This window comes from Labrus mixtus, chromosome 5 (assembly GCF_963584025.1).
Source record: "Labrus mixtus chromosome 5, fLabMix1.1, whole genome shotgun sequence".
Taxonomy (NCBI): Eukaryota; Metazoa; Chordata; class Actinopteri; order Labriformes; family Labridae; genus Labrus; species Labrus mixtus.
Genome location: NC_083616.1, coordinates 27,603,235 through 27,627,453, shown reverse-complemented (window position 1 = coordinate 27,627,453; position 24,219 = coordinate 27,603,235). Strand labels below are relative to the sequence as shown.

General features: G+C 40.6%; 1 protein-coding gene across 1 annotated transcript; it reads right to left on the bottom strand.

Moving 5' to 3' along the window:
• Positions 1-398: 398 nt before the first annotated feature.
• LOC132974885 (protein mono-ADP-ribosyltransferase PARP14-like) lies at positions 399-22,576 on the bottom strand. Its single transcript, XM_061039193.1, has 25 exons — positions 22,340-22,576; positions 21,040-21,122; positions 17,202-17,229; positions 16,701-16,775; positions 15,973-16,140; positions 14,607-14,732; positions 14,368-14,469; positions 11,031-13,209; positions 10,403-10,536; positions 10,027-10,330; positions 9,599-9,674; positions 8,555-8,791; positions 7,748-7,969; positions 7,064-7,175; positions 6,589-6,738; positions 6,098-6,160; positions 5,578-5,763; positions 4,873-5,063; positions 4,750-4,762; positions 4,194-4,312; positions 3,680-3,915; positions 3,305-3,579; positions 2,966-3,105; positions 1,881-2,055; positions 399-1,589 (listed from the first exon to the last, which is right to left on the bottom strand). The coding sequence occupies exons 1-25, from the start codon at positions 22,524-22,526 to the stop codon at positions 1,309-1,311; spliced, it is 5,862 nt and encodes a 1,953-aa protein (XP_060895176.1). The 5' UTR covers positions 22,527-22,576; the 3' UTR covers positions 399-1,308.
• Between the last annotated feature and the right edge of the window lie 1,643 nt (positions 22,577-24,219).

Below are 24,219 nucleotides of genomic sequence, written 5' to 3'. Positions count from 1 at the left end.
TCTATGTGTAATATTGAATCGATATCAAAGCATATTGATCAATATCGAATCGTGACCCAAAGAATCAAAAATCGAATTGTGAGGCTGTGGACAATACCCAGCTCTGCTAATAAGAGTAAGGTGTTAACTGATAACTCAGTATTTCCTTCCTGTTTGTTGTCCTCTCCAGCTCTAAATATTTTTTATCAAACTATGGTCACATCTGCATCCAGAAAACAAAAAACATGGAGCTGCTCAAAACTAAACTCAAGACTAAACGAACGGTGAAAAGAGGAAAAATTATTCAAGTTAAACTCAACAATTTAAGCAGAAATACATTTTAAACACAGCAGCCTTATGATTGTTTCTGCTAGATTTATCCAGGAGTGTTTAAACAACAAAAATCAACAAAACAACACTGCCCCTTGGAAATATTAAGTATTTAATACAGAATATCACAGAAAGCTTAGAAATATCAATGGAGCCCTTGAGAGAAGTATATCAGTAAACATTTTGAAAATATGATTAATCCTTATCCTGCGAAGTATTCAACTGAATTTCATTTTTTTTAGACGATCATTACAAAAGGTAGTTTAAAGATTTCACCATTGGATCCGTTTATAGGCCAATTATCTATGTACTGATAATATTGTTTTAGTCAAGACCACACTAACAGGATGTATACCCAAGACCAGAGTGCTCCGAGATCGAGTCCAGACCAAGACCTTTAGGGATCGAGAGTGAGTCAAGACCAAGGCAGGGCGAGGCCGAGACCATAAATATCACTGAAAGATTATCATCTTGTGTGCAGCAGGCGTGTCACTCATTTAGTCTTCAACACCTTGAAGGTTACGGCCGTAACCAGGTGGGAAAAAAAATCAAACTACAAATGAATTGAAGTTATTAATTTATTTTAGAAAGAGACGTTTTTCTTCTAATCACAGTAATGATGTGGGAAAATAGCCTCTCAGTGGTGGTCTTGACCGGTCTTGATTTAAAATCTGGAGTCCACCCAGTCTGAGGCTGAGACAAGACAGAGTGAAAATGCTTTCAATTCCGAGACTAGACCTTCAAGAAGTGGTCTAGAGACCGATTTCGAGTACGTAGTAAGTAAGGTTTCTTTATTCGTCTCCCTAGGGAGAAATTTGTCTAGGATGCTGGGAAATCGCTGCATGGACAATACATCGAAGACAACATAAAAACAGTAATTACAATGTAAAACATTTAACTTCTCCGTATACATTTTTGTGTTGAGCGCTCGTGAAACTGGAACACTTTAGACAAAGGTGCATTTTTCTCAGAGCTGTTGCTGTAAAGGATCGTAGTAGTTTATGTAAATGTGATAAGATATTCGGGGTATGCATGCGTGTCGTTGAACACAATGAACATGGATGGAGAGGATTTGTTATCAGTAACGCTGTCATACAGATCTGAAGTATTCCCACTCTTGGGGGGTGGGGTTAGCATGCCATTTACTCCCTGGGTAAAGTCTCCGACCAGGACCTGGGCCAGGTACATGCGCTTATGCCCTTGAGTGTCCGGCGTAGCGTAGCCTTGTGCTGAGTAGCATGGATCCACAGCGAAGTATGTGCCGTTGCCATACATCGCAGCTGCAAACAAACAAAAATAAATTAACAATCATGCCTGCATAAAAAGATGGACTGTTAACAGATCCTTGATGTTGTCAGCCCCCTTTTGCTTGGGAAAGTTTGTCTTAAATTTTGTACAATGGACACCATCCATTTTTTTATATAGTCAATTTTCAGACAGTAACACATGTAAACATTGCATCATTTTAACCTGCTATATCAGCCAATCAATTTTCATTGTATAGCACCAAATCATAACAGGTTTTATCTCAAGACACTTTGCAGGTGTAGGTCATACTCTTTGTTAATTACCATGTTTTCCTGCGTGGCTGCGGTTGAAGCCATCTTTGTTGATGAGATCGATGGAGTCGGCTCCTGTACCATGAAAAAGTTGCCTCTCGTTGTTTGTGTGATTGTTCTTCTGCTCCATATGTTTCATCTTCAGTTGGTAGCTCTGCCACAGTGTCGGACTTTGGACTCGTTCAATCTGCAAATACAGAAAACGACATATTTAAAGGTATAGTAAAGGCCATCACCCTTACAGTGTATAGAGGCATATCAAGTGCTCTGAGTGTCCGATTGAAATCAAAATAAACTTAATCAAACATAATCAAATGACCACTGATGCACCATGGGGGTTTGATGTACTTGGCAAAAGAAGTCCATGCAAAAGATCTGCATTTCTGGTGGTGTATTTGGTCGAAAGCAAGCAAGCAACAAAAGAACAAAGGAAATCGTTGATCCTGCTGCCTCTCTTGCGCTTTAAAAAACCATAGTCCCACCCAGGTGCATGCTTGTCCTCTACCTGCCTCTTACCTAAATAACCTCAGGTGCCCATAGTGTTACCCAAATGCCGAACAAAAATACTAATGCAAAACTAAACTGACTAAACAAATAACTAGCATAAGAAAATATTACCCAAAATCTATTCTAAATAAAGAAAACGTGTTGAATAACTAACTAAACAACACCACCAAAATATTAGACCAAACTAATTCTAAAAACAAATAAATAGCTGCTACACACACATAGACTAAACTTGGACGGGCCGCCAAGGTGTATTAACGGCCGCTGCACAGTAAACAGACAGTCTGTGAATTAGACCTTGAGACGGAGCAGATAGAGGGATTAAATGATGCACTGCCAACCCCACGACCCAGGTACAGCGTCATTCTGTGGGAAGCACTGGCTCATATCACTTGGAGGGAGGAACACTCTCAGAGTTACAGACCTTTGAGAAGTGGACTTGGTTTCTGATGGACCTTCAACCTGACTGATGTGCTACACAAACTGATCTTCCAAAGTTATTTTACTCACCTGTACACACAACAACATGCGGGCTAATTGACTAATGCTTTTGCTGAACACAGGACTAGATAATCAGAGAGTGAACATACACTGATGATGGTTATCGTAAGACCAGTCTTTGTTACTTCCGTCTCCACATCCTTGTATTCCTTGCTTCCTGCAGTCAGAGCAAACAGCTTGATGAGGTCGCCTTTCATGTCTTCCCAATTTGACGGCAGAGGAGCATCGCCTGCAAAGAAAATAACAAAGAATCATTTTTGTTGTGCTTGTGTAGCTAGTGTTTGTAGAATATTTAAAATATGAAAAACAAAGGACACATTTTTGGAAGATTTGTACAATCCACATTGGTCTAGTTTTACATTGAGTTAGTTCCATAAACCTTGTAAAAAAACTACCTTAGTGAGATACAGAGAAACAAAATGACTCACTTTTCAAGTCTTTTCTGAGTAGCTCCACCATTTTATGTCCATTTGCTGAAACTGCTCTGCTAAAGTTGACATCAGCCTTGTAGTTTTCATTGTTGATCTTGATGTTCACAAGTTTTTCTTTTTTCTCCAGAGCCTCCTCCAGTTTGAGGTTGGTGAAAATGTCGAAGGGTACATTATTCCCGTTGGGGTGTTGAAACTGCCACTCTACGAGAGAACTCACCAGTTTGGCCTTACTTCTTAAGTTCTCCTGCCTTTCCACCCTCTGTATGATTTCCCTTAAGGACAGAAACAAAACATGTAAAGGAATAGCCTAGCATTTTGAGAATTGAACTAAGTCTTTATTATAGATTTTCTCTTTTTGATGAATCTGCTGACCTGATTGTAGACTCAGCGGTGGAGACGTCCCTGGTCAAACCCTCCAGGTGGATTTTTGGCTCCTTGTCCTCCTGCCCTTTGTCCAGACGGATGCTCACAGTCAGGTTCCTCTGCAGGTCCTTCAGCTTATCCATGTCTTCCTGCGACAGTTGACTGATGTACTGGTCTTGGATGGTTTTCTCTGCCTGCTCATCCAAAATCAGCTTCTCAATCCTTGTCTTAGCCAGAACCAAAGCCTGCAGAGGTGGGGAGGAGTTTGGTTTCATTTTGCGAAAACATTTTATTCACTCGTCTGGACCTCTGTCTGTTTTCTGAAGTTAACCTGTGTGAATGTTTAGGTTGGATTCAAAGAGCCCTTATATTCTCATGAACTTGTCATAAATCTTTACCATCCGTTTTTCGATGTTGGGTTGGCAACACTACGAGCTCCCACTCTGGTAGTTGCACTCTAAGCTTAGGATAACGTTGGTAGTTATGTATGACGGACCCACAGCCTAAATGATTGAATGATTACCATTTTGTCGTCAGCACAGAGCTCAAACTCTGTAGGTTCAAACTCCTCCGTCTCCAGATCCAAGTTACCAGGCCTGGTCCGCTTGTCCACTGGTCCAGCAAACAGCGAAGTGAAAGTGTCTGAAACAGCATCTAAATAAGCAGAGAGTTGTATTATAGACGTAGAATTAGTAGACTTGCAAAAAAGTTTCTCTTGGCAACAAGTTTAATAAAAGACTTGATAACATAATTGGGAGTAACGTATTCCTCTATTTGTAGTATTTTCAGAGAGTCTTAAAACAGTGGTAGAGGATATATCCCAGATGAGTGTAGAAAAGTTAAAATTTGTAAAGTCATCATGGTTGATACAAAGGAATATGTTGCAGATAAATGTAACATGTGTTCCATTATAATGGTCTAAGGAGCTTAATGGAAACAATGATTAGTTTGGGACATTTGTTTTTGCTGCATGTATAAAACCTAGAAAGTGTGAAATAATCAGTGGTGACCCATTTTGTGGTAAAGATTTCAAACTCCATGCCTTGTTGCTTTGAAAGACAGTAACCCTTCAAAAACACTCAAAAACTTGTGCTCAGGCCAAGAGGCTTGGGTTTGCAAAACCACAGCGAGGAATCAACAAGAAACAAAGGATAAAAATAATTAAATTAGGTGGAGTTTATATCCTTCCAAAATTAAGTTACGATACCTTTGTTCTCCTCCACTCCCTCTCCCTCTCTCTTCTTCATGCACTTGTGAAACTCCATCACCATGAATGTCTGGAAGATCAGGATCTTCACGCTCTGAACTGACTTCGGGCGTTTGTTTCTCACAAAGTCGACCACCGCGTCCACCATGGCATCAGCCACCAACGACGGGTTGGCTCCTCCCTGACCTAACAGGCAGACAAACACCAGTGATGATGATGACGATGGTGATGATGTAAGGATGAAAAAGAGAATCTGTACCATCTGTTAAACTCAAAAGTGTTGTGCTAGCTGCAGAACGTTTAGGGTTCACTAAAGTCCAGATTTAAAAGTGCTTGATTATTCAAACATCTTGCTGATGATCTAAATCTTCTTAGCATCAGCGTCAACACCTGGGAACAGGGCCTGGTCTTAAGCTTGACTTGGCATTCTAATCCAAACTGACAGTTACGACTGTTGCACCACCAATATCAACCAAATAAATCAGTATTGATTCAAGCAACATAGCTGCATGGGGAACTAGTGAAATTATATAAATGACAAATTGAAGAAAACAACACAAAAGATGAAAAGGGAAATGTTTGAGAGAAACCAGTTCAGTCCCTTCGAGAGGAGAGTTATCATAAGTAATAATACAAAGTTTCTCTGTCAATAAGTAATAACTACACACAGAGACAGACATGTTTTTTTTTTTGCACTGACCTGTTCCCAGGGCCGGGAAGGCGACAGACTTGAACTTGTTTTCCTCGCAGATCTTGAGCACTGAGTAAACCATTTCTTTGATCTTCACGGGATCGCTCAGCCCAACGATGTGGATGATGTTTCTGCTCGGCAGCTGCCCGGCTGACGTCACGATCATTGAACTAGGTTGGTAACCAGGAGAACTCACTACAGACAGGAAACAAACAACACTTATAACAAAGTCTAGTAAAACATACTTCCCCAGGACAGATACTCTACTGATGTAATCTATAGATGGTGGATGAGCAACAGGTACAAAAGACAAAGAGCCATTGCAGAAGCAGAGAAGGGTTTTCTAACTTCATCAACTTCCAAGGTGCATGGAGAATGAAAAAAGTCTTGAAGCTGTCAAAAAAGAACTTTGGACCATGTTAGCACTCATGGGTGTGTTGGTCTTAAAATAAGGTGTGGTCCGGTGCACAGATGGTATGTTGATATCTTTAGGACACTCTGAGATCAGTTAAGATCTCCAGCTACATACCTATTTGTGCGCACTCCATCTGAACACTCATTCCAGCGCTGTCTAAGATCGCCTTGGACACTCCTAAGATTTAATAAGAGAACAAAGGTATTATAATGAAGCTTTAACATGAACAGTAATGCATTTTATTGAAGTTAAACTGCAAGAAAGTGGTTCTCAGCTGGGGAACAGATTCTCCTAATGAATTAACCCTTCTGAATCTGAGTCTGAAACAGAAACGATCTGCCAGTAGATAATTTAGTTTGTTAGAGAATCTTATCTTGAACCCAGTATCGTCAATCAGATCGTATCGTGAGTGGACTGAATTGTTACCTATATGCACAACCTAAGCTTCAAGGTTACGTTTGATAACAAGAGTAGGTGATAATAATATTGCAAGCATTACAATTCCCAAATCATTCCTCAACGTAAGCAGACGTGATGTTTAGTAAAATACTTGTGTTAAGATAATCAAACCAAGAAAAAAGATGTAGAGGAGAAAAACCAGTCACCTGATTGAAGGTTAAATGTTTGATTGGAGGCGTTGATGATGACATCACACGTCTCCTTGGTGATGTCTCCAGACGATACCTCGAGGGTCAGAGTGCCCATCTGCATCTGGTACACGCCTAGAGATGGGGACCCCACCTGACCGAAGGAGGCTGACACACACAAACAAACACACACAGACACACACAGACACACACAGTGGGCTCATGATTGGATTTTAAGGCGGCTTTAATCATAGCAAAGAGAATCACTTCTATGATTCCCCTGAAGCATCGACATCATCTTTTGTTATTGTTTCGATGACGGGGCCCTCCGGCGGTGGAATTTACATATTGTGCGTTTAAACCAGTACTTTAATTTATAAATCTTTACTTACAATAAGTAATGTTAGTTTTGTTCATCTATTTAAAAGTTTTCTTGGACATAAAATCTATTTAAGAGATAATGTTTAAATGAATAGTGTCGGATGCCTCATACCTGAAGACTGCTGTGATTGGCGGAATGATTGCCCCGCTGGATGGCTGAACTCCGGGGCTTCATGTTGGAAGTTTCTCTGACCTGTCTGACCTTTAAAGTCTCTGGTGAAACACTGAAAAACAAAAGGATGGATGTACAAGCAACTTTAAAGGAGCAGTCTGTCAATTAACCCTTTAATGTGGAAGAATTTTTACACTTTCATGTGGATTGAACAAAAAGATAACTAGAGTGATAAAGTAACTACTGAGCTTGGGAAGAGCTGGTTTATGTCCTGCAAAAAAGAAAACAAGCCCACTTAAATATGGTTTCACAAAACTATGCTCCCTACAGATGGAACGCAGAACAGTGGGGCCTTGAGTTGTTTTAATACATTTTTCCTTCCTGATAATGATCAAATATCTGCTCACAGGAGTTTTGAATTAAATTGAAAATTAAATAAACCTCTTTGAATGTGAGGTTGGAAAACCCCAAAATCTGACTTTTTGCTAGCTTTGATGACGATTAGATTATGTACCGGAAAGTACTTCTACTCGTTCCATCTAACAAAAGTGGTTTCAGACATTATGCTGTTTTGGAAAAGAAGAAATAACGTTTCTTTCATTATTTTGCATGCATAGCTGTCACATCCAGAACTTGGTAAGAACTTCAACATGTCCCACTTTCGTCAACAAATTAGAAACTCACATCCACAGTTTGTCTGTCACTCGGGTGGACAACGATGGCCACCTCTCTCATATGGCGAGGAGATATGCTGCTGCTGAAATTGTGGATCTCCTTCAGCAGGACTCTGGAAACCACGTCTTTGGGGAAGCTTAGATTTCCCATACCGATGGCCGGGAAGGACAGCGATGTCATCTTGAGTTTCTCAGCCTCCACCAGACAATATCTGATGATTGTTATCAATGTCTGACACAAACAGACAACATAAACACAAGCTTAACTGCATATCAAAGACCAAACTAGTAGGACCAAAACAAGATACAGACAAGAAGGTAATCTGGTGTTCTGTAAGAGCAAGGAACTGAACTATTTTACAATGGTATTAAAGTCTCTTTCACAAAAATATACCTCTGTACGCTCTGAACAGTAGTTCAATAAATAGAGAGAGAGCTGCACTCGATCCAAATCAAGTTCATAGATTTGTGTTTCTGGCAAATGGTATAAAAAAATAAATCAGTCCTTTTGGATTGTCAACAGGCTGTTGGTTTTAGGCTTATTATTACAACAGAATGTGTTTTGTGTCTGTGCAGCATTCGTTCAAAGTTGATTTTTATTTTAAGTGACAGCACTAGCACAAATATCAATGGAATTTTGGATGAGGTTTTCTGTTATTTCTTCAGCTGTCTACTTCTGAAAAGTGTCAGCATTTGACATTCTTAAAACATACATGTCCAGAGAAATATTCCTGTAGATGTACTCACTATTATATTTTTTCGTCACCAGGTAAGTAAAGTATCTTAATCCCAAAGGTTTTTGATTAAATCCCCTCACCTCCTCTGCCTGGCCGCCTCCATTGTCCCATCCAGGGCAAACCACATGAAAGACCCTACGACACATGAGGTTGAAGCTGTCGGTGATGATGACGTCTCCGTACTGCAGGATGGACACGCCAGCTTCAGACTTAACAGCCGCCTGCAGGCCGGGCCCGGCTGAGAGCAGGATGGCTTTGGAAACAGCGCCCTGTGTCAGGTTCATGTTCTCTGCGATGGTGTTGACGATGACGTGAGTCTGCAGATCAAAATCTCAACATCAAACATAAGAAGAGGATAACAACTCAGAAGATCTGTTATTTCACTGATCAGAAATGCAGATGGCTGTTCAGGCTGTATCTGGAAATACAGCGTTCACAATAACATGTTGTTTTACATGTAGGATTTTTTTAAATGGCTAAAGTTTGTGTTTCTTGTGACCCTATCTACAGCAAATCATAAGCCCTTTTCATGGCGCAATTCCGATACAGCGCCGTAACAAAGCTCCGCCGTCATTACACCTAAAGACATTCTAATCAATTCTCCAACAACTTCCAATTGGTGTACCAATCTGTTAATTCACATTGACTTACAGCGTTGCAGAAGTGCAAAGTGAGCATGGCACAGCAGGAGCTCCACGTACACATCGTCAAGACATGCACTCACACACACACAACACTGTGCTCCCACGCTGGCTCTGCCAATCCCATCTCGCCACTGTAACCCGTCTTTACATCTAAAGGTTGCCCAGAGGCGGAGGGTCACGTTGTCCCACCATTACTCCTCTGTGAGATTCTGATTAAAGGCTAAACGTGACAGGAATGTAAATATCGGGTCTTGAACAGTAGTCTGAATAGGGCTATTGCTTCTGTGTAGAAACGCTGTCTTCTCCAAACTGGACTGCTGTCATCTATCAGCTACTGTAGGTCATATTGATATGTACCTCATAACAAACCAACTACCAAAGAACCCAAACTATCACTCTAACTACCACAATTAATGTTATACTCATCAACATTATGGCTTGATATCAACACTGAACCGTGGTATTAAACATGTCACTCACAGTCTGGTCCTGAATGTTTCCCTCCAAGAGAGCAATCTTCAGACCTTCATTTGTGGTCTGCTCCATCCTCCCAGGCCTGCAGCCAGTCGAAGAACAGTGAAAAAACAAAAATGATGTCATCACAGGTCTCCTTTACCAATTCCAAACTTAGTTTTTTCTTGTTTTGTTGTGAAATGTTTGGCGGATTTTACAAACTCCCTATGCAACAATTTTACTTTAATTTTATTTTAGTTTTGATTTGTTTTCTTACAAATGATTTGCATTGGTTTGACATTTTGCCTGACCCTTAGATAACCAGGGTTTAAGAAATAAGTTGGACTCCAAAAATGTCTTCTATAGTACCTCACCAAAGATAAAATACAAAATTAAGCATTACAAACTGTCAACAAAAATAAAGATAGGAAAATAAATAAGAGAAAGAACTTTACCCTCCATGATTGCCGTGTCCCCTGGGGCTCTGACCACCCCTGTTACTTTGCAGACTCCACTCAGATCCAGCTCCTGTCTCACCAGCTCCTCTTCCTCCTCCTTGATATCCTTTTTCTCCTCCTAGATATCCTTCTTCTTCTCCTTGATATCCTCGTTCTCCTCCTCCTTGATATCCTACTTCTGTTTGATATCCTTGTCCTTGTCCTCGTCCTCGATATCCTTGTCCTCCTCCTTGATATCCTCGTCCTCCTCGATATCCTCGTCCTCCTCCTTGAGCTCCTCGTCCTCGATATCCTTGTCCTCCTCCTTGATATCCTCGTCCTCCTCCTTGAGCTCCTCGTCCTCGATATCCTTGTCCTCCTCCTTGATATCCTCGTCCTTTATATCCTCGTTCTCCTCCTTGATATCCTCGTCCTCCTCCTTGATATCCTCGTCCTCCTTTTTCATTAAACTGATGGCCCCTTGGTGACTGCCATTGTCCACCTCGACCTCTGCCCCGTTGATACCTGCTGTAAAGTGGAAAATCATGTTCAAACACAGACCCAACTTGTCACAAGTCTTTGATTTACATGTTGTATGTTATGTATTTACCTAAATATATCTATTCTCTGTCCCATCTCTTTCATAATCTAAACTAGTCTGTTGGCTGACAGATGGCTATCATTCTAGCTAGCATGTTATCTTCTGTGTTAAGCTAAGCTAACAAGTTAGTGTCAGTATGTTCAAATTTATCACATGGATGAGTGAGTGGTAACAATCAGTGCACATAAATCTTTGAAAATATAGATTTATTTGCTAGCAGTATGCCTCTGCTAGCCTACATTAAACACAAAGAAGGGACAGACTGATGGACTAAGGGAGGGCGGATGACTAACTTTTAAACAAAAAGAAATACTGTCAGTCTATTTCTTAAAAGGTGAAACATTAAATTATTAAACATTAAACCAAATCCAAAGCCCAGTTGTATCTTCTAATACTATAATTAAAAAAATCTCCAATTTACCCTGAAGCCCTTGAACTTTGTCCTCCTGACTGCGGTGGTATAGTCATAGTTGGTCCAAGATCACTGAACTCTTTGTTGAAAGCTGCTGCCAGGACCCTCACAGTGTTATCATTGTTGTCTACCAAGTGAATCTCAGTCAATGATCCTCGGCTTTCTGGACTGTCGCAGTATTCCCGCACTGCCTCAGCTATGGTCTCAGCGCAGAGGTCAACAGGAAAGCCAAACACACCTGAGCTAATGGCTGGTAGCGCAACGGTGGAGCAGTTCACGCTTACTGCTTTTCTCAGACTTTCTCTAACTGCAAGCTTCAGATGGGAGACTGCGGTCTTCTTGTTGTAGTCAGAGAACCGAGGACCAACTGCATGTACGATGTACTTGCAAGGTAGGTTACAAGCACTTGTTACGATGGCATCACTGGGACGTAGTTTTCCATTTTTGGAGACATAGTTGTTGCTGATTTTCTGCAGCTCTGGTCCTGCAGCTTTGAGCATCGCCAGAGCCAGGCCGCCAATGTGCTGCAATTCCTCATTAGCTGCATTAACCACCACGTCGACTCCAAAATGACAAATGTCTGCTTTGCTTACAGACACCAGGACTCCACCGGCAGTCTTCACTTTGCAGTAAATAAAGCCATTTTCATCCTCATAGTTCTCTTCCTCCTCTTCCTCTTGATTCTCTGGACGAAGCATCACCACACAACTGAACTCTGACATTATACTAACCTGAAACCAGTTTTCTTGAGATTGGAAATACTTCTTTGCTCCAGGCTTATTCATTCTCAGGTTGTCACTAAAGAGAGAACTGGTCAGTTCCTCAAGGCAGGATTTGGCTTTCTGGACATGGAGACGAGCCCCAGTGATATAGATTCTTTGCCTTAGTGAATCCAAATTCACTTTCACATCATTGTCTTTTGCAATGCTGGACCATTCTAGTGTTTTTTTCTTGTCAATGAACTCAACGACAGCAGACCGCAAACGAATTCTTTCTTCAATTCGGGAGTAGCACTTAATGAATTCACTCAGATTATGACTGACCTCTTTCACTGGATTCAGGAAGCCTGCCACCGTTATTTGATCTTGTCTTCCAGGGTAGATCTGGATGGACACTGTTTTCTTCTTTGAAGAGTTGTAAGTGTCCAAAAGCTGTCGGTTTAGATCAACCCACTTGGGAAGATTCAGAACTGCCTGGTCCTCCACATCCAGCATCATGACTGTTAAACTTGCATTTATCTTTCTCTCTGCATCAGCAAGAGCACCCTCAGAACTCCCCAACAGCAAAACCCCCTTTCTTTCAACACCAAAGATGGCACTGATGCCATGGGATGTGAACAGATGGTGTGACATGTCCATGGGATCCACGGTCTTGAGAAAGTCTAAAAGACCTGAATGAAGTTCTATCTGTTTTTTACTCCTACCCACATTTCGCGCCAAGATCCATGACTTAGTCTTGGAAACCTCTGCAGAGAACCCTGTAATGGTTAACTTCTGGGATTTTTTATCATAGGACAGGTTCATCTCAGGGGAAATGTCCTGTGTAGCTTTCTGAATTCCTTCCTGCTGCAGGATGTAGAAAAGTGCAGGGGACAAGTCCATTACTTCAGAGACTCCATTTGTCTGCCGTTCAATCTGACTCAAGGCTTTACTAACGATGTTCTCCACAGACACCCTGAATGTTTTTACATTGTCAGCTTTCCCTGCCACGGTCAAAACCCCCCTGGATGCATCCAAAACAAGGTGGGCATCTTTCCTGACGACGGAACGGACATCTTTCTCTGCAGCTTTCCATGCAGGTCTGTTTGTTGTACATTCAAATGCAGTGTACTGAGACATGTGCTGACGGAAGGTGTCTTGAGCAGTGCTCTTCCACATATCGACTTGTTGGGTGGTTAGACCTTTCTGCCTCAAAAAATTTGGGATAGGGCTTAGCTTCACTTCAGGGTTTTCCATGTTCACGCTGCAGAAGTATGGACGCATCAGGTCGTTGATTTCGTTAGACAGTTTCTTCATCTGGAGAAACTTCCAGATGACGGGATGAACACCCTCTGTGAAAGGCTCAGGCATCTTCCATGTTGGTCGTTCTTTTCCATAAAGGGCGGTGCCAAGGGACTCGTAGTATGGATACACCTTGACAGGAGTGGATCCAATCATGTAGTCTTGTTTGATGCAAATGTTTTTCACAACTGCAGATAAAAACAGAACGCTAGAGTAAGTAGTTGATTAGTACTCATGAATGTATCTTAGGTTTCTATGAAGATTAGTTATCCAGGTCATAGGATACACAATTTTGCCTAAAATGTGCTGACGCCTTTGCTTTGAAGTTTGCATTTGGCTTAGGTCTGTTTATATCATAGACTGTAAATATATTGGATATAGCGATCCTGTTTTTCACCCGTTGTTTTGTTCACAACATTTTTGAAGAATTGACTTTTGCATTTCAACTGCAGCCATGTTAGTTTTCTGGCGCCAGAAGTTACTGGCTAACAGAATTAGCATCGTAAATATATTAACTTAGGGATCATCATCTATTTTATTTAACAACACCGTATGCACTCGTACTTATAGACATACAGTATGTTTCCTAAAGTCTGTGGAGACCAACTTTAAAAACTACTGACCTATAGTATGCTCGTCTGGTTTGCTGCTTTGATCGTTTTTATAAAGAGTCAATGCTCTGATCAAGTGACGCTGCATCACTCACTCTGTATGTATGAGTTCAAGCGATGTATCCATCTGCTGCATACATTTGGGTGGTGGTGTGTGTTGTGTTCATAAATGCCCTTTGCCAAATGAATCACTGGCACGCCCCTAATTATTCCTAATTATGCACATCTCTCAGCCTTTATATTATCAGAATAAATGAGTTATAAAAGAAATTCAAACCCCATAAAGTTTTTACTAGCCACGTGCTTTAAGATTTCAACATGAACCAGGCTGTAAACACTATTTTTTCTGCTGTGAAAAATGACTTTTTAAAAAGGGACCTAATGGGGATTCCTTGGCTTTTGCAGACAGCCTCAAGTGGACACTTGAGGAACTGCAGTTTCTTTGCTCTTCCACATTAGCTTAATTTAAACACTGTAGGTTGGCGCTTGTTATAGCAAAAAAAATTGCCACATTTTTTGCGTGTCCATGTCAACTTTATATTCCAGCCTCAGAGGTTGCCTCTTGGAGGTTGTTAGATCCTACCTGTAGTATCCATCATGAACCAATCAAAGGCTCAACAGTCAGATCCGAGTGTATTGGATAGTTACTTTTAGCCTAACAGTTTTTGGTCTTTGGGCTTAAAGAACACTCTTGACCAAATAACAGTGAGTAATTAGTAAAGCTGAATGGAAAACCTTTGGGGTCAACGAAAGTGACAATGGCAGCCTCTTCATCTGGGACCATGGTGATGTTCTCTGGCAGAGCCCAGTTCTTCTCAAAGAACAGCTCCAACAGGTCTGCAAAATCATCAGAAATACGTTTTGAGAACAACAAAAAAACAGACACAAAACTTATTAAACACATTGATTCCAAAACATGTCAACAGGACGTCCTCTAACCACAGACCTCTTTACTGGGATTAAATCACTTTTACCTTCAACCACAGCAGAAGGAAGACTCTCCACTCGGACGCTCTTTGTTTCCTCTAACTTCCAGGCGGTCAGTTTGTGTTTCTTCAGCTTCTGGCTGGTCTGACTCACAGTGAGAAACTTCTCCACATCTGCAAAATACTCTGGATTAACCTGTTTGTTAGGAGTTCATGAGGCCTTAAGCTACATCAGAACTGTTTCAAGGTCTGTAAAATATAATATTTTGACTTTGCCTTTGTTATCTTCACTTGTGGATTCATTGTCTTCTGTCTTTCAGGCCCTGTGTCCACCTAGCTTTTTCTGACACTCACCTAGAGTGTCTGTTTTCAATAGTTTTCAATGAGGAGAGAGCGTAAGCAGCTGCATGTGGCCGCCCAGAGGAAAAGCGCAGCGCCCGGTGTCTTTTTTCCGAGCGCTCCTCTTTTTTTTGTGCGGCCACTCTGAGCGCTCAAGTTGATAATCTTTAAACTTTTCAAAAGAAACTCTTTTCCAAATATAAGATATTCCCCGTTGTAGCCACGTCAGCTATTTATTAGTGTGACATCATAGCAGCCCAACACAGTGTAGCCAGCTATGAATGAAGTTAAACGTTCATGAAGAACAGGGACACAGAAAAGAAGGGACCCTTTAGGATCCGATCGGAACCCTTGGCACCCCAACAGGAGGGAACCAAATAAGTAGGACGGTACGGATCCCTTATTTTGGTACCATTCCCAACTTTTGATGGTAGAAACGCCAAGAAATGGGTACCGTATCGAATCGAACTGAACTGGATTGCTTGGTGGAAACGGGGCTTTAGGGCACCATCAGGTTATGCCGTGTCTACGAGTGTAGGTGGTGTCATAAAGAATTAAGGTGTGGTGTGTAATAATGTTGAGAAGTTGAAGGAGTCCCTTTCATTACTGAACACTATTTTTTAGAGTTGTGATTTTAAGATGAGTCTTTGCAGAAAGAGAAGTGGAGGTGAAACATGTGCCAATGTTTTTTTGCCGTGTATGCATGCCTCGAATGTCAGCTTGAACTGATTCATGAATTATAAATAAATGGATAGTCAACAAATTTCTGATGCGTGCAGATGCATTTTTGACGACGAGGACTACTTAGCTGTGTTACATAATTTTCTACTCTTCTCTCATTATTATTTTACCTGCAGAAATATCTAGAAAACAACATGTTCATGTCTTTACATTCTCACTGCACACTTGTGTCTTTTTTGTATGAATTAATGAATGAAATCTTTATTGCACAAACACAAAAAAAAAAACACACGTATGCATATTTTTGTGTATGGGTGTATTACTTCTACACCTATAGGCTGTGGTGTCTTCAATGTACTTTTGTGGATGTATTATTTCAGTGTTATTTTCGTACCTGTGGGGCTTTTAAAGGTGACCACAGCTCTGTTGCTCTCCAGGATAATCTCCAGACTGTAAAAACTGTCGTCCAAACCTGAGATGGTCTCCACCAGCATCAGCAGCAGATCTCTAGACATGTTGGATCCAACATTGTCCAAAACCACAGAGAAGCTCTGAATGGACTCTGAGAGGAGACAAATAATAAACAGCTTTATCTTCTATTACCAATACAATGTATTTCTTATTATTTGTTTCAAACTAGTGCTAGAGAAATAACATAACCAAGCGTAAATGGTAAATGGACTTGAGCTTGTATATTTTTTTCTTCTAGTCTTCAGATTACTCAGAGCACTTTCACATCGCAGGTTACAACTACACACGGCCGTTTTGGACACCCCTCAGTTTGCCAGATATGAGAGCAGTTATCAGGTCAAATAACTCTGCATGTTTCTAATAAGAAACGTGCAGAGTGCTCAAACGTGCTCAAACTAGGATCAATATTGGAGATGCTTTTGGAAAATGGAGAGAGGTTAGAACGCAGAAAGGTTTACAGACCGATGCAGAGCTGGATAAACACTGAAGCTTCAGTGTCCACCACATGGCAACCTGCGTGAACATCGACTCTACAGAGGAGGGGGCGGGGGGAGACAGCTCTCTCTAACGTTTAGAATTTGGACTGCAGTACCCTTTTTAAACACTAGGTGTCAGAGTTACATATTGTGCTCCTTGTTGCATGTTTTTTACCATCTTGTTTCTCTGCAGAAGCTCCATCTCCAGTCTCAACTTCTGATTCTGGCATCTTTGAATCTGTCGCTGAATCTAACAATGAAAACAATCGATTTTCATTCAAAATGTCAAACACATTCAATAAAATCACAAAAGTTAATTAAAATATGAGATAGGAATGATAAACTCCAAATAAAGTCAAAAAGGTCAAAACACAGAAAAAGTTACGTTTTCAAAAATACCCGCCTACGTGTGGACCAGGTCTGAGTCTGCCCGTGAATCCAAAGTGTTCAAATATGACTCAATCCTTCGTACACGTAATGCTACTCCAAAAACACACCAGAGCAACGGATCTTCAATAATCCTCATCTTAAAATAGTCCCAAACAAATGTTTCCTCCTCTCTGTTAAATAAAAACTATAGTAGTCGTTTTTGGACATAAATGGAACTTACCAAGATTAAACAACTAAGATGAATATCTTTGAGCTGTTTTAGATAAAACAAATGAAGCAGATTCACCTGAGACATCAGCGTCATCCGCTGGACTCTGAAAAGAGAAAGAAAAAGAAAAACATTCACAAAGAATAAAATGACGATAGGAAAACCAAACATTACAAACTAAATCTGTTTCATGCAGAAACTATAAACTGCTAAATACTGCTTTTTCTGTGTCCCGTTAAAATAAGCAGGATAGAGACAAACTCTGCCAGCACTAGCTGGTAAAGATCAAAATTACTGTCCAACCAACAGATTTTAGTTTCAGATTTTTATCAGAGTAAAAAAAAACTTGTGAACTTGTGGGCTGAAACAGAGAAGACGCATAGAGTAGAGCCCGACTGATTAATCAGCCAGCCGATAATACCGGCCGATATTAACATATCAAGTGACTATCGGTATCGGCTGATTTCATCTTTGATATGCTCCGATATTACTACATTTATTCACCAGTCAAACATAATTTAATTTGAGTTTCATTATATTACACTAGCAGATCTCTGTCTGGCTTTCACCAGCAGAGGGCGCTATAAGGACTATAAGAAACATCATCACTCTGACCATCTCGTCTTCATTAAATATCTTTTCCACAAGTGTTTGAAAACTGCGTTTTAGGGATCAACGGAAAATGTGTTCATCTATTTCCATCAATCTCTACAGATCAAAGATAGGTCTGAGAAAGATATCGGCCAATATATCGGCTTCAGATTTCTTTCTCTTCCTCATTTCGATATTGGCCCCAAAACTCCCATATCAGTCGGGCCCTGATGTAGAGTAGTTTCACCTGAATGAAAACTGCAACCATAAAAACAAAGAGTCACTACTTTTAATTTTTCTTCTTGGTGTTACATTTATTTATCTTCAATTCAATGTCAAATAAGATGATACACCTTATTAGACATTATGAGACAACGTGGAGCAAACTGGAGAAAAGGTGGAAGTAGAATTATTTAAAAAAATGTTTTATAGGTCTTCAATTTGGATTTAAAATAACACCACTGCCAATTCAACATGATATCTACTGGATGTAAATGGTTAATATTACACGGCTGTTTCAAATACTTGATTCTGATAGTCTGGTGAGAGAGGGGGCGCTTCTCAGTGTCCCGGCTTTCTTTAACCTGATCGTTGTTTATTCCTGTGACTCCTGCAGCAGCGGCCTGTACGTACCGGTACATTATTTGAACATAGTCCTCAATGTGACGGCGGTGCATCTTAGAATGTCTTAGTTATGTATTTACTGACTTATTTATTTATTACTGTTGTCCTTAAACCAAGCTTTTCGTCAGGCCCTTGTGGGTGTCATTGCTCAAAGAGACCACACGAGGGTGTCAGCGTGCCAGCGCTCATCTTTGTCTGATTTGTTTGTTGTCTCTGATAAACGCCTTCTGTTGTTTGTTTGTAAATGTATGCATGGTCTGGGCGGACTATGGAACCAAATCGCCCTCTGAGATAAATAAAGTTGTCTGAGTCTTATTGGCCAATGTTGCATAGCAACCGTCTGCTTTCCTTTTATAGATCACCGTCTATTAGAAGAAATACACCATTGCTAATAAAAGCAGACGGTTGTGTTACACACACTGAATTATGACAATGTGGCTTCCATAAGAAAGGTGTTTTTATTTACAGCATTCGTAACTGCAAACACAACAGAAAGACAGTCTTGTATGAGAATCGGCATATAGTGCTGCTTTGCAGACTGTCTGATGCGATACAACTGTGCTTACTTCCTGCAATTACACAGGGAACAGCGCCAGTTGTTGACATATCAATGCTGCTACTGACACCTACTGGCCACAATGAATATTGCCCTGCAGGTACTTACAGCCTAAGCAGGTGAATCTCTCCTATTTTAAGTCACACAAATCATCTTAATGACATTTAACCAGAAAAATAATAGTGGGGGGGGGGGGCACCAATGTAATAATATAACTGATAACCAATAATCACAGGCATAGTCTTAGCTACTAAAATACCCAGGGTGCCACACCTGCTATGGCTACAGCTCTTATCACCGACTCTGAAGGACTAACTGTAAAGAAATCAATCCATGGAAGGAAGTCCGGTTCATTTAAAGTTTGTTTACTGTGGGAAAAGCAGAAAGGATAGAGAGAATAACAGCAGTGAAAAGAGGATCAAAGATGTAAAAACTAAAGGGAAAACAAGATCACTCTACATGATCCCTCACTAAATGTCTCAGGATTGTTGTTAGGTTAGCACTGAAACACACCCTGACAAACTGCAGAGTCCAAAACACACAACAGAGCAGAGAGTTAAAGTCCAACTTCCTGCTGCGTCACTCATCAAGGAATTTAAACCACAGAGGAGGAAACGCATGTTATAAAAGAAGCAGCAGGTGACTGAATAAAAGCTTTGAGGTGTTTGGTTTTGGACAAAGGAGAAGTAATTGGGTGGAGAGATGAGTTTAATCTTTTGTTTTCAGGCAGTTTTATATTTTTGTGATTTTGGAGCCAAAATTCTTGTTTCATTTGATCTTTGCACGTAACCACTACAACACTGTGACTTTGTATTTGAGTGTAATACCGACTGTGACGACCCCTGACAGTGTCAGAGCTCCTCCTGTTACCTCGTCTCTCTCTCTCTCTTCGTTCAAGTTGCATTCAGGTAGAAAGGGGCGGAGCCAGATCATTTGAATTCCTGCAGCTGGGCAAGCTGGGCCAGGGTGTTTAAGATGGCTTCTCTCTCTCTCTCTCTCTCTCTCTCGCTCTCTCTCGCTCTCTCTAGCTCTGGTTTGATTTGCTTAATTTCCAGTTGCATTAGTTACAGTTTTAAATGACTTTAACCCTGTGTGGTCTCCCTGTGTGTCCAGCACACGGAGCCTGGATTGTGACTGAACACTGCTGGTGATTGGATTCAGCCGTGTGTTTGGTGGCAGTGTTTTTTTGACCGTGTCGTCTTGTCGGGTAGTTGACTTGAATGTAAGAGTTTATGTTTTATTATGTATTGACGTAATGAGACGTTGAAGTGCATGTTTGAGTCCGGATCATGGACTTAAATAAACAGAATGATGACTCTAGTAGAAAAGAGTATCAGACATTTAACATTTGTTGCACCTGCAGAGGACATGTCCAGAAATAGTTCCATAACCTCAGCGGTGGACAATATTGAGTTTGTTTTAAAAAAGTCACTACGTTGGATCTAACACCGTGTTGTAACAGCACGCGAGCTTTGGATGTTGGGTCGCATCGCGCACAATCGCACGCTCGCTGTCCACACCGCATGCGTTAAATATTGAATTCTTCTCTCTGTGAATTTTAGTTTCCACTTGCAAACACAATGACATCAGGTGCTTTTGTCCTGAAGGAGGAAAACAGAAGCGAGTCGCTGACTCAAATCACAACACTCAGAGGCTCGTCGACAAACAGTGAGCCGAATAAAGTTTTTTTCCGGTGTTGACACAAACCAAAACTCAACATTTACATCGCGGACATGGATTTGATTAATGCACCTTTATCTCCACTTTGTAAGACAAGCTAACGGGCTCTGTTGAGTGAGAAAAGCGAGCGTCAGTGCCATGCTCGTTCATCTTCCTCCTACAGGAGCAACAGAGAGGAACAAGACAGGAGGGGCGTGCGGTATAAAATGTTTAACTCGCGGTCAGTTACAGTGTAAGACACTACGATAGTAAACATTAGAATCAAGCAGACTTTGTCCCGTGGCATACTGTGAGGTTAGACTGTTACCCTCTAGTTAGAAAACAACCAAACAGAACAAAACAGTTCAGTCATAAATAAGAGAAATCAATGAAAACACATAAACCCTCCTTCTTTAGAATTGTCATTCAGCAGTACATTTCCACTTTTAAAACAGTCTTTTTATTTTGACCTTCAGTTGTACTCACCGGTGCAGAGCTCAGACGTAACGTCACAGCTTGATTGTCCACAGTGATTTCATGGTTTTTACGAGCGAGGACTCTCTCTCTCACTGGAATCACACAAAACACTTCAGTCATTAACAATTCTGCAAAGTTCTCTCAAAGCAGAAGACTTAGAAAAGTTTGATATGTCCTCCTCTTCCTATCGCAAAAGATATGAACAAAAGAAATAAATATCTGCCGAGCTTCAGCTGACAGTGGAATATTTGTTCTGATTTAGCTGCTAGTTAGCACAGCGCACAAGAGCGTATCTGCGCTCTGTGATGTCAACTCCCCGCATCCAATAGGAGGGAAGATCAGATCACAACAAACTGGACCCACAGTCCTGAGCTCTAGTTTACAGACCTACCGGGACATCGGAAGAAAATTTACAGAAAGAATCTGTAGTTTGTAAATTTGTTTTGGGACTGGTAAAGTGTCCTTCCCCTTGGTAATTTGTTTTATAAAATGTAAATGCGTTTCGTCTTTGGTAAACTGTTTTGGTTTCTGTAGCACGATCTGTGTCTGAGGGAGCCTGTCTCTTTAAGTTTTTATAAAAGGTAATTAAAGACATTGGAGGAAGATGCTTCAGGTTGTAGATGCTTTGACCTTTGACTTTTCAGCTCTGTGACTCAGGAGATGTTGATCTGTGTTTGTTATCGCTGTGTGTTTTACGTCTGTAACTTGTTTATTGTGCTGCTGCCTGCCTCGACCACAACACTTTGTAAATCAGATCAATAATCTCAATGAAGTTTTTACTGTTTGAATACATTTTGAATACAAATAAAATAAAATACATTAATTAGAAAAATGTTACCTGAGCTAATAAATCATCGAATAATTATTTCTGAAGTCAGTGAACTTGCATGTTCATGGCTTCACTTTTGAAATAAGATGCTCTACGTCCACTTCTTATAGACTCAGCAGTCTATTGCTTGTTATGACATTACTATTTACATGACTAATAGTTTGAACTATGAGGAAAAGGAGTGTAAGAGTTGAAGTGCATGCTGGGAAGTCAGCAGACAAGATCCGGGTGTTTATTAACCAACTTTTACAGCCAATCCAGGTGCTTTAAGATTTATGAGTTTCTATTAGAGTGTTTCCATCACGGTTCAAATTCAAAATGCTGCAGTATAAATAAGTGAAAAAAAAGTTTAAAGATTCGTTTTTTTTTCTTTTGTATATTTCACTTTCTAAAAGCTTTAGTGTTGTCAGCAGATATCAACAGATATCAGAGCAGTAACTTGGTGTTTGGTGGTTTTCACCGTCATTCAGGGAGACTCACCGTCCTCTCCTCTGAAGTAAACTGCCGCTCGCGGGGCTCCTTCCTCCGCCTCCACCCGGCACTCTCCTCCGCCGGACTTCTTCTTACTGTGGAAGTAAAGCTGCAGTTTGTTCCTCACGGTTTTAGTCTGAGCCGCACTCCAGACCCCCTCCACGATCACCGGCACACACTCCTCGGTCTCCTCCATGATCCTGTCCGGTACGAGCTCACCGACAGACTGAATCCAAACAGGCAGCGAGGCGTCACATTTCAAACTGCTTTCACTTTCGTTTCTTCACTAAACGACGGGGAAAAAACTGATCTCTATGCAGCTGACTCACTGTAATAACACACGGGAGCCTCTAAATACTTTATATAGACTAAATATATATATATAACTTCATCCTGATAAAGTCCTGATTGTAATAAATAGTAAATTATTATTCTAAAATGTGAATATTAAAACAGTTTTACACGTAAAATGAAGGTTTTTGTGATCAAGAGTTAAGTTGCTTTGTCCAATCCAATATTTGATTAAAGATTTGTTTTTCTTTGTGTTTTTTCTGGATTCAATCATAGACTGTAAATATTAATGGATGACGTCACCCATCTGTATTCAATGCCATTATGTTAGTGAAAATGACCCAATAAAACTAATTTACGGAGCCCCTGAAGTCCCAAAAAGTAGAACACAATATTTTATGCGTTAATTAAATTGTGCATATAGGTTTTTTCGCACATTTTGGGACTTCAGGGGCTCCGTACTTATTCAAGGTTGACCTGAAGAAATCTTTTTTACAGTGAACAAATGAGAACAATTTTATTATATTGACAGGCCAACAGCGCCATCCAGTGGAGAAACTGTTGAATGTGTAAAAGTTTATTTTTAATGATTTAAATGCAATGTTATTTATAAAACATGTTAATGAAAGTTTCTCTCTAACCTCTGAAGATCACAATCAATGGATTTCTTTGATCTGAAAACGTATCAGTTCCTTCTAAAGATCTAGTGTCTGAAGTACTGAGGGAAGGAAACTACAACTGTTTTAAAATGTGAAACCATTGAAATGGACACAGTTTGAAAGTATGAACATGTGTTTCAATTCAACTTCAACTAAAAGCCCAGGCCTTTATTTTCTTCAGTCTATGAAGTGACCCTGTCTTTATTCGGGACAGGCATCAAAACGAGACGGGCCATTTATTATTTTCAAACAAAACTGGTTCACTGCAAAGATGGGAAAGACTTCATTTACACCAGAAAGAATATGTAGCTGAGTACAAAAATAGGATATCGATAAATTAACTAACTAAATTACAAAATCACTTATTTGGAGCTGCACGGTGGTTCAGTGGTTAACGCTGTCGCCACACAGTGAGAAGGTTCCTGGTTCAAATCCCCATTGACATGTGTGGGTTCTCTGCGGGTACTCCGGCTTCTTCTCACAGTCCAAAGACATGCTCGTCAGGTTAACTGGAGACTCTAAATTGTCTATAGGTGTCAATGTGAGTGTGGCTGGTTGTCTGTCTCTATATGTCAGCGCTGTGATTGGCCAGTCCAGGGTGTAGCCCCGCCTCTCGCCCAATGACAGCTTTGTAAGACAGCACGCCAACCTGCTGCACAGCTGGAATGCGTACTACCATTATTTTGTCTTTGTTGGACAGATGTTGAAGTCCATCTTTATGTTTTTGTGTTTTTCTGCTTTTACTTTTTATCTTCAAACTAATCAGCACTAAAAGCATCGAAGCGTCTAAATGAGAGCTGCCTTCATTTGTGACAACATGCAGCAACACCAGGCGAGTAAAAGGGACGAGGCTGTAAATTGGGATCCACTTTTATTTTAAGTTATTTTTGTTTCCCCCGAACTCTCGTCATCACATGCCTTAAAAAAACAAAAAGTCTC

Coding starts and splice junctions, on each gene's coding strand:
- LOC132974885 (XM_061039193.1), bottom strand. CDS start 22,526: ATGGAGGAGACCGAGGAGTGTGTGCCGGTGATCGTGGAGGGGGTCTGG. Junction 3,580..3,679: donor ACCGCTGAGTCTACAATCAG/GTCAGCAGATTC, acceptor TCTGTCCTTAAG/GGAAATCATACAGAGGGTGG. Junction 2,056..2,965: donor TTACGATAACCATCATCAGT/GTATGTTCACTC, acceptor CTGTATTTGCAG/ATTGAACGAGTCCAAAGTCC.